The sequence below is a fragment of the Clytia hemisphaerica genome, unplaced genomic scaffold (assembly GCF_902728285.1).
Source record: "Clytia hemisphaerica strain Z4C2 unplaced genomic scaffold, Clytia hemisphaerica genome assembly, whole genome shotgun sequence".
NCBI classification, from domain to species: domain Eukaryota; kingdom Metazoa; phylum Cnidaria; class Hydrozoa; order Leptothecata; family Clytiidae; genus Clytia; species Clytia hemisphaerica.
Genome location: NW_027103537.1, coordinates 681,432 through 692,650, shown reverse-complemented (window position 1 = coordinate 692,650; position 11,219 = coordinate 681,432). Strand labels below are relative to the sequence as shown.

At 33.3% G+C, this 11,219-nt stretch overlaps 1 protein-coding gene across 1 annotated transcript in view; it reads left to right on the top strand.

The window, feature by feature from the left end:
* Positions 1-1,006: 1,006 nt before the first annotated feature.
* The window catches only part of LOC136799992 (sodium- and chloride-dependent GABA transporter 1-like), a gene marked incomplete at its 5' end in the record, with an annotated part of 32,691 nt that continues 22,478 nt past the window's right edge, over positions 1,007-11,219 (top strand). Inside the window, 2 exon segments of the mRNA XM_067056617.1 lie at positions 1,007-1,068; positions 2,431-2,566. Coding sequence (XP_066912718.1) covers positions 1,024-1,068; positions 2,431-2,566 — 181 coding nt within the window.

Genomic DNA, 11,219 nt, shown 5'->3' with positions numbered 1-11,219 from the left:
TGTCTGTATTCGGTTGTTTGGGGAGGAAAACATAAAAGACAAACCTCCAAAATGTGATCGGCTATTGCTCATTCCGACATTTTAAATTTTCCGGGGGTTTTGCTGTTTGGGATTGTTTAGGTCAGGGTTGCTAGTAACGGCTTGTCACTGTGCCGGGTGCATACTCGGCGCCTTGGGCCCCGCAGGGTTGCTAGTAACGGCTCGAATTTCAGTCAGGTTTAAAAAAGGGGTACTTTTACCCATATTATAATAACATTACCCCCGTATTTTGCCAGTTTGGTATAAAATGTTATGAATTGCGTGATTTTGCTGTGCGGCGATGGCTCAAAGGATAGAGCGCTGGCTTCCGAATCTGAAGGTCTTTCTTTGGTGGTGGTTCGAATCCCACTCGGTGCGAAAATTAGACTGGTCGAAATTGATGGACAAATGATTGACAGGTATGAAAACTCAGTCAGAAATGAGAAACTCAGAAACTCAGACAGTCAGAAAAGAGAAAGACGGGATCAGAGATAAGGATCACATTTCGGAGGTTTGTATCTTACGTTTTCCGTTTGGGGACCAACACACCTCCCGATTTTCCCGCGCTTTTTCTTACAGATTTCCTGGAATTATGTAAAGGCTTTTCTACACGTTAATAAAAACCACAGCCTAGAAAGTGAAAAACTATTTACAACAGTTCGAATTTTTTGAAAAATTGGTAATAACTGTGTTTTATCTGAGTATTATCTGACCTTTATGAAATAGAAATCTGATGTGATTTTTCTTAATTAAGAGTTTTTCTTTAGCAATATCCCTTAGAAACTAGTGGTGGCTAAATAGAGCTTTAAAAAACATAACATACCCTGGTCATACTAACGCGGCTTTCATGCAAATACGATTAAATTTTAAAGTGTGACCACGCTTAAAAACATGCTTTTTATATTTCCGCTAACTTTTGAACCAGTTGTGTAGCAATCCACTTGACGAGAAGAAATCAAGGCGAAAGGACACAGCCCCTCAAAATCTCTTTTAACATTTATCATTATGGTGGATGAAGAAAAGATTGCTCTCAGAGACTTGGACAAAAAGGTGAGTCAGTTATAATTACTTGAGCTTTGAATTTCCAAGAAGCTTTCGGAAATTTTAAAGGAAGAGAGAGAGACTTATATACCGTGAAGTCGGGTCCGGGGGGGGGGGGTTACTTAGGGTATGTGCGAGCCATAAGGGTACCTTTTCTCATTCCTCCAAAGTCTCTCAAAGGGGTACAAATTCAAAAGTTAGTCTCTAAAAGGGTCCCAAACAGTTACATCAAAATGCCTCGAAAATGTCAATATGAAAATTGCGTAATCAGACAACGTATGTCTCGCTCATTATAAAAAGGCCGAGACAAACTTTCAATAATTGGATTGTAACATCGAGTTAAGTCTTTGTTAAGTCACCAGGGGGTAAATAAAACAGACCTTGATACATTTATCGTTCGTTTCAACTTGACAATTCGTTTAAAACTCAGCCTCCTAAATATTTGGGGTAGGTAAAAATATGTACAAAGAAATTCATACTTTTCCAACCCGGCGAATCTTTAAAAAAGAAGCGAACAATAAAATATAATTACCCTTTCAAATAAAACCTCTTCGGTGGCGAGCGTAGTCTACTCTGACGTAATTGTAAAATTTATGTGATGGGAGTTTGACATAGTAATGTAATGTTGTTTGGGGAATTATGAAGTTCTCTGGAATTTCGATTGCATTTATTCAGGTTGATTTTTTATGACTTGTAATGGTACTTTTTCTAATGAGTTTGATTACTCTGTTCTCACACTTATGTCTTTTTTTTTCGCGTCCTTTTCCGTGATTACTTTTATCTATATTTTTAAAGACAGGTAAGAAGGCATATTGATGTAACTGCCAAAATCACGAAAATCTAAAATTTTGTGAAAATCAAACCAAAATTTGGAAAAAATGGACCAAAATTTAGGAAAAAGTCTTTCAAAGGGTCCCAAAATCACCAAAATTTTGTCTCTCAAAGGGTCGATTTTCAATTTTCAGCTCAGACATACCCGTCACCTCGCAAACCTAGTACCCCCCCCGGAGTGCATCAGTGATGGGAAACTTGCATAGCCATCAAATGACTGACCAATCAAAGCAGAAAAATTTCAAAACAAATGAACTACGCAGCTCCGGTCGCAGCTCTACTCTACCATTTTTGTTTTGATTTAACTTTGTATTTTAAGGACCAGCCAGGTCATTCATTTGAGGGCTATGCATGTTAGCCTCTACTGATGCAAGTTACCCCCCTTCACGGTACTTGATGATATTCCAAATTTTCTCCTTTTCAAGGGGTTTAGCTTAAATCTGGAATAGGCCAATCTAAAAAGGATACCCATTTTTTATTTTACCTGGGTTACCCCAGCCCAGGGATCTATTATATGATCGATTTTTTCCCCTTTTTTAGGATGTGGATAACGAGGAGCTTGATGAAAGAGAACAATGGGGTCATAAACTAGATTTCATTTTGTCCTGTGTTGGCTATGCTGTTGGTTTTGGAAATGTATGGCGATTTCCAAATTTATGTTTTGAAAATGGAGGAGGTATATTTTATGTTTCAAATACACAAGAAATAACATGAACACATGGCATTAATTTGAAAACGTCTAATAGTCTGGTATATACACATTTCTTGTGAGATTTTTTTTCAGCCAACACCCATTTTGATAAATAGCTCAAGCTGTCAACAAGAGAATGAGATAAGCTTGATTTACCAATTTCTTTTTATGTCATTAAATTACAATGCAACGTTTCGTTTACAATTTCCTAGGTTTTATAAAATTTTGTGGTTTCATAATTGGATCTAATTATGAGGTCATACTGATATGTTATATGTTATCAGTTAACTAATTGTTGCTTATAATTGAATTTGCTTCTGAGGCAAAAAGTACTGATCATCTTTATAAAAATCTTTGTTTTATTAACGGTGAAAAATATTTAAATGTTTAAATAAGTATGTTGTTAAAAAATTCCAGTAAATCTTTTTAAACTTTTCAAGAATTCAAACTTTTATGATAGAAATCTTTAGCATCAGATAAATATGTCAGATCAAATATTCCCTGTATTTTTTTAAGGCAAAATCTTGATGCTCATAGTAACAAAAATGTTGAAATAATTTGACCTTTCTTTTGTATGAAAACCCTGTTGATATCAAATTGCCTTATAAAGCACATAAAACTGCCAAAAGAAGGATTAAATGAAAATGAGTTGTTATGTTTTTTTATTTTCTCAAATATCGAAAGTTACTTTTGAAAATAAACTTTATTTTTCTGATCAATATGTTGTCAAAGGGATATGATTTTCATTTACTCTACCAATAATTCCTTATCCTTTCAACATCCAGTTAAGTGTTGATAATTCTGGAATGCAAAAAAAGGCCTTTAAGTTATCTTTCGTCTTCAAAATGCTATTTTTGGCTGCTGTTATCTGAATTATATTAAAGATGTCAGTTAGTTATCAATGGATTACTTGAAATATGATTCCCTTCAGTGTTTGTTTAACTCATCAATTAACTTGCAATGACAAAGACTGATAAAAATATTGTTCGTGCAAGTTTGTTTTAATAAGAACATACAAGCTTTTCAAAAGTGTTTTTTGTCTGAGAGCATTATAAACTAGAACATCTTAAAGCTTTGCAGATCTTAAAGAACGCCATTTCCTTAGGAAATTTATAATCGACCATTTGAAATTTTTTAACGTTCTTATAAAAAAGTATTTCAAGAAATGAGTTCATTGAAACTTGATAACAAGATCCTTTGCACATCCTTTTTAGTTTCAAATTTCCTAACAGATAAATGTTATGTTTGATTTCATCTAATTTTCACCTTAAAATCAGGTAAAAATATAGCAACTATTCTTAAAAAGTAACAAACTTATCAAATGTATTAAACGTTCACTTTTATATTTTCCTTGATATCTTTAACCTGACTGCTTTTAGCTCAAAGTACATGAAAAGCGACTGAAATAGTACAATTCTTAAGCATTTGATGTTATCCTATAAATGATACTTTCAGTAATTTTCACTATTATTTCCCTATAATGAAAGTATTCCTTGATTTTTGGGTTGATATCAACAAAAAAAGATCTTCAAATGATATATGCGTTATCCAAAGATAACAGATCATATGCTTAAAACAAAAAGATTTACCTATGTGTTTTGATTAATTAGCTAACTGTATGTATTACGAAAAGGGTACATACAAATATATTATTTACGAAGCCATTTGAATTTTATTCAAGAATTTGATAATACTATGTTCACTTTCTAGAAAGAAAGTCTTTCAGCTTAGGGACTTCATAAAATCTTTTGCTGTCTACTTCTTTCATTCTTTTGATCAAGGAGAAGCTATTCAAAAAAAGTGTACAATAGCTTTTGACTTTTTGAATTTTCATTTGACCTTTCTTCACTACCTTCACGCCAAAAAATTATCCTTTCAAATAGTTTCAATAACACCAACTGCCCATAAATACCCCTCCGCTCAGCTGTTGATTGAAAAGAGTTTTTGATTTTTCTTCGATTTTAAAATTTTTTTTTGGAAAGGTATACAAGAATATTCTCACTTTTGGCAATGACATGGCATATCTTATATTATATATTCTATATATTTTATATGCTGTTTAATAAATCTATTTGGTATCATAGTTCCACTTGACAATGACCCAAGATATCATAGCAATGGTATTTTTTGATGTTTTATACGAAAATACTAAGGTTTTGTTTGCTTGAATGGAATTGGAATAAGAAAACCGTTTTAAGATAAATATGTGTATGTTTACAAAATGAAGAGACATTATCAGAGATAGCTTCCTATTACCTCAAAATCAAACAAAGACACATGAGATTCTGTTTGAGAGGGAAATTATTTTAACACTTTTTAATGTGTGGTTTTTCACCCTATCCAAAAGTGATTAAAATGTAAGTCATACCCGTGCTGGCACACGACGTTGTTTCAACGTTCATCTAACGTTATATGGACGTTATGAACGTTAGATAAACGTTGAAAAAACGTTGTGTGCCAGCTGGGTACCCGTGCTTCCCAACCAATACATTGAATTCTTCTCGACTCAGTCACTGTGATGATGATTGAATTCCTAAGGGCTAGTCTATTAAGGTATCTACAAAATTTAGTATTCTGATGGTCTCAGTTTTTCAGAATATTGGCTTAAAATGTTGAATACATTCAAGTTACGTATTTATACTTGGTGACCCAAAAAAATTAAAAGATAATAATGTGAATTTTTAAGATCAAGGCAAACTTTAAATTTGATTGTCGAAATCTCGCTTTTGAAAATTTCAATAATTTCAGTATCTATTACCCCAACCCAGCTGGCACACAGCGTTGTTTCAACGTTTATCTAACGTTCACAACGTCCATATAACGTTAGATAACCGTTAAAACAACGTTGTGGCTGGCCCAAATGTGTTTAGTTGAATAAAAAAAGATCCATGAAAGTTATCATTATCAAGCTTTAACTTGGAGACTACATGCCTTTTTATAAGTACCATTTATAAGAACATGAAGCTTTATTTCCAACAAAACCCGAACAACCTTGCGTCAGATTTCAGAAATGGGCTCATCAAATCCAATAACAGATGGAGCAAGTATAATTAAGAATAGTTTTTTGAGAACATTTTTTAACCTTCAAAATCGTGAAGAAAAAGGACGATCAACAGTCAAATATCAATGGTTCTTTTAAAAGATGCCTAGTATACAGCTCTGATTATCGTTTACTTTCATTTTTGACGTAATGATTATGAAAATATTTTCTCGCCTCATCGATTGAGCAATAATCGCTAGGGCGATCATGCGAAAATAGTCCTTAGATCTTTTTCTAATTTGTTTACGTGCTTTTGACAGACTTGATTGAGATAATCTTGATAAGCCTTGTACACTCGATAAAAGACTTCAATAATGTGTTTTTAGACATAATCGACTGATTGTGATCCATCATGTCTCAAACCTCCATCCTTATAGATATTTCCTCATGAGGGGCTTTATCTAAAGAATCCTGCATTACTAAAAATAGACAAAAAGAACGACAAATTTCATAAAAAAACGACATATTTCACCGTCCACAACCCCGACCGACTGTACCACCCTAGCGATTCATTGCCCTTCGTTTATCACGGGAATTAACTACATGTGGTTTAAAAGAACGACAAATAATGCATGCGTGTTTCAATGCAAGATTCTTTAGAGGAACAGACTGTCATACACCATGCGGAGGTTTTTGTAAATAACCTTTGAATTGATATGATGATATCATCTATTTTTATCAAAAGATTAAGCTTTACCTTTCTACGGTCGTTAAGGGCACTTCATCACTCACTCATCCCTAACTATTTCGTACTTAACGGAAAATCATGCTGTCATGTTGTAACTTAAGGGACGGCTCATACGCCCGTCTCAAGACTGCAGCTGTCTGATAATACACGTTTTTTTACAAGGAACCTTAACTTTGCTCTGAGCCTGGAGTTCCTTATTTTTATAGAGAATTTCAGCCTCAAAGTTCCTTATCGAGTTCCTTATTTACATAGCTGCTAAAGTTTGGGTTCGCAAAAATGGATTCCTTAAAACTTGTTTTCAAATTCTCAGCCTGAGCAGTTCCTTAACAATTCCTTATTTTTTTGGCCGTTTCTAGCCTCGAGTTCCCTAAAAACGTGTTCCTTATAAAAAAACGTGTAATAATAAAGTTGAAATTGAATCGAGACTGAGCTTAGTATAGCTCAAATTGCAGATATAGACCGATGAACTCGGTTGACTCACCATCTGGATAATGCTATCACTGAATCTCACTAACATTCTGCCGATTGGTAGTGTTAAGGTTTCGAGCACATACTTTCACCGCAATGGACTGTGTTCGAATCCCAAGTCCTTCCAGGCAGGGTGTTAGTGAAATATGGTGATAGACTCTCTACCTTCACTTATGTAAATTGAGACTCTCTAGAATCATGAACATATAAACGACTGGACATCCATCTCCTTTGTCTTTTTGAAGATAACACAGCTAGCTTCGTTGCCGCCTCGTTAAAAGTATAAAATGAAACAATAGATTTTGATGATATACCACTTGGGAATACCTTGCTAACAATGTCAAAACCTCGACAAAAGTCTCTGTTGTTCTACTCTTCTCAAGTCGTTTATCTATATCATAACAAAGATAACAGAGGCAAATCATCGTCAGCTTTAGACGATCCTATCGTCTACACAAGACCACTAAAAAAGGGAATAGTTTAGGAGAGGCGTGATAAATTCGGGTGGAGTAAGCAGTGGCGGAGATGTTTACAGTGTAGACGATACCAATTTGGCGCAAAAGCAAAAAACTGAAAAAAGCCGCGGATTTGCCTTTGCGTATTATTGACGATTCGGTGCGGCCATTTTCAAAACATTCGAAAACGCACAGCATCAACTTTTACTTTTCTACACTGGCTGAAGGATTTTTTTGCATGAAATTCTTTTCTTTATGGGTTTATTTTGTAGCTCAAATTTAGAATGTTAGTTTGCAATTTATTTGCAACAAGTATTTAAATTTTAAGAGCCATGCTTCATATTATGTTTAACATACTTTTTGACTTCAGAAACACAAAGACTAACAGGTTTGTTGTTAATATTTTTTACTTCCAACCTTCATTTTTCTTCTTTTTAACTACAGTAATTTAACTCAAAGACACCACACTTACTGTACATTTAGTATCATTTTACACATTTCCCTTCTGATAAAAACAGCTTTTTACCTTCTTTTCAATACTCCCTATTTTTGTTTTGTTAGAAATTCTAATACTAATTTTTAACTTTTAGTGACATGTTCAGTAGTATAGAAGTATAATTATAGCCACAGGAAATCATTTTGAAGTTTTTAATTTTTGTTTGTCTGGAAGATGGTATCAATTTGAAGGTAGACTATGTGCTTCTGGCAGCTAGAGAAGAGTTTTATTCTGATACTAAAAATCATTACATGATAGTTTTACAATTGAAGACAATTTGTTTACAATATTTTCCACCATACATATTCTATATTTAAAGATGATTATATTCTGGCCTTAGGTGGAAGTTGTAGACGTTCATGGTACAGCAAGATGCTGTTATTGCTACCATACAATGCTACTTGAAAGTCTTATCCAAATCCTAGCTGGAAAAAAAGATTATTTAAAAAAAGATAAAATATTTCATTTTCTCAGACATATCGTACTACATATTCTACAAATGGCCTTTCAATTGCTTTTAATCGGCTGATTGGAGTAAAAACTGAGCTTTTTCAGGGTTTCGAGAAATTAAACCAAAAAATGCCAGAACAAATTCTCACCCTAATTCAAATCCCTGAAGTAATCTCTAAATTAAAATTATTTTTTTTCCTGATTTCCTATATAAATTTAAAAAAATAAGGATAAGATTTTAGTTTTAGTTCTGTTTTGCTAACTTCTTTATATAAACATTATACTGTCTTATAATCTTCGAATGTGTGACAAGGAAGTTAAACTCCAATGCTACAAAACCTTTATACGACCCATAATCGAATATGCATCAATAGTATGGGACCCAGTAGGAAATCTAAAACTCAATCGACACATAGAGTCTGTACAACGAAAATCAGCTAGATGGATTTCTAATCAATGGCAACGAGAAGCCTCTCCAACTAGTATGATTAAGAACCTTGACCTGCAAACATTGGAGCAGAGGCGTACAGTCAAGCGTTTAACATCTCTCTACCAGTTTCACCATGGAACCAAGCTCATGCCTCCTAATACCATTAAACCTCAGAGATGCAATGATCTTCGATTTCAGCCAATCCAAGGTGCAATTCAACGGTATACCTACTCCTTCTACCCATACACAATCAAAGAATGGAATATGCTTTCAGCTGGTCTGGTTAATGCTGAGTCGTTAGATATATTTAATGATAAATTAGTGGCCTTCCTCAAATAGATTATTTTCTTAAGTTTGCTTCAAATCTCAGTGTTAATTAATCTTGTCTTGTCTTATCAAGTTTTCAAAATTCTTTCAGTGATGCGTGAGGTCATATAACTTCTTCTGTAGTTTTTCTCCTCAATTCAACCTTGCAATCTAATTTATTTCAATTTATCTTATGTTTTATATATTAGTTAATAAAATGTTTTTACTCAGAATTGTTTTTATCCTTCACATTTTTAGCCTTTTAGTTTGTTTTCAATGTCAATACAGCCATGTAGCTCTTTTTGGTAACCAATTAAATTCCTCAGTAATCTAAGTTCTTTTTTCTGCAATATTCAATTACCTCTTAATCCAAAGTGGTTGCCTTTTTATTAAATTCTAGATTTTATTATATTTAGATAGATTTTATTTTATTACCATTTTATTTTACATTCAGGAAATTGTACGTATGTACCCTCTGAATCATTGAATAGAAATAGAAATAGAACACTGTCTGCTATTGCGAAACCATATTTTACATTAACTTATGTAGCATTAAAATTACCATAAATCCTAGAGCACTCTTCAGATTGACTTCAGATCTGGTGTGTAAACTCTCTGTACAGACTGGAAGAAATTTGTAAATAAAAAATGCCCAAAAGATGCCCCAATCAAAATCTTGTTTTTTCAGCAAAGGGCGACAACAGTCAGACAGTTTCTTTTTTCAAACAGCCAAATTTCTTGTTAAAAAATTGCTAAAATTGGCATAATTCTGGAATTTTTTTTTACTGATATAGACTTCCTTTGCCACACAATCACCAAATTTTGTTTGAGATATTCATTCAATCTGAAGTTATTTATAAAAAAATATAAGTCAAAAAATTATATATATGAAATATTTTAATTCCCGCAACCCAAGATTATGCTAAAAAATTTTGTCGCTGAATGTCTGAATGTCAATTGCTTGAGAATGTGTAAGTACAATTTTTACATTTTACCCTAACCACAACAAGTAGAAAACAACAAATTAGTCACTTATGTAGAAAAATTTCTCAAAAATTAAATAAATAGGTTCAATGTACGGGTAGCAACATGAGTATTCACAGCTTGCATTTGGCAGTACCATTTTTGATTGTTTGACGGTTTTATTCTTATTTAACGTACAGAACAATTTTTCCAACCACGTTCTATGGTTCATTTAGAAATTTCCATTACATAAAATAACACGAAATAATTTTATAAAAAGGTATAAGCAGTAGGGAAACTTATTACCAAAACCTTTTTGGTAATTTCACAAAAATATTTTTGGTTAACTCTTGATATGCACCATTGTCTTCCACAGCTGATTGGTTGAAAGTGACGTATTGACTTATTTTACGTCACTTACAACGAATAACCTATTGGGTACGTGATGTAATGTCAGAAGACCTTGGAATGGCACATATCATGAATTTGCAGTGAATAGGTGCAATTCATGAAAAATTTCAACCTTTCACACCGTGATTGCCAAAAAAATTATGATGACTTTTAAACTTTTTGTTTTTCTGTCCGTACATCTGGAATTAACTGAATATAACTACGTTTGGTTCAATTAATGCCCCTACCTAACCTAAGAACAACCTCTTTTTATTTTCGAGAAAAATCTCAAAGAGCCTGTCCATGTCCATGAAGTGGCAATCTGAACACCAATAAATAAGAAAATTAGAATTTGAACACCAGTTCTAAGGTTCTATCCTACAAACGGGGAAAAAAATACGAGAGGAAACAAACAGGAAAAAACATACATGATATGAAGGAAAGTATTTTTCAAATCAAAAAAAAAAGTATTTGAGTATAAAGGTAGTTGAGAATAGAGTGAGAATATGTGAAATTATATGCTCGGCTCATAACCACATAAAACAACTGAAAATTTAAGAATGGAAAGAATGGAAAACATACCGATTAAATGGAATCTTGAGGGGAAATCAGAGGGTTTGTTCATATTCAAAAAGATTTTTCAAAAGCAAATCTGAGGATCAATCCCTATGACACCTAAAACTTATATACTGTCACCACAATTCATGCATAAAAAGACTAATTAATAATAATTGTTCTCCACCATGAAAATAAATCTCATAAAAACAATCTGAGTGAAATTTCGGCATCAGCCATCTTTCTCAAACGTTTAGCTGTTTGCACTGTTTGCACTCAGTTCGAACAAAAAACGCAAACGGAAAATCTCGAAAACCCGCTGACCTCTCTCAGAGGTCAGTCAGGCAAGGATTTTTATATTGAGGTGTGCCAAATTGGTATCGTCCGTTTTGTTCCA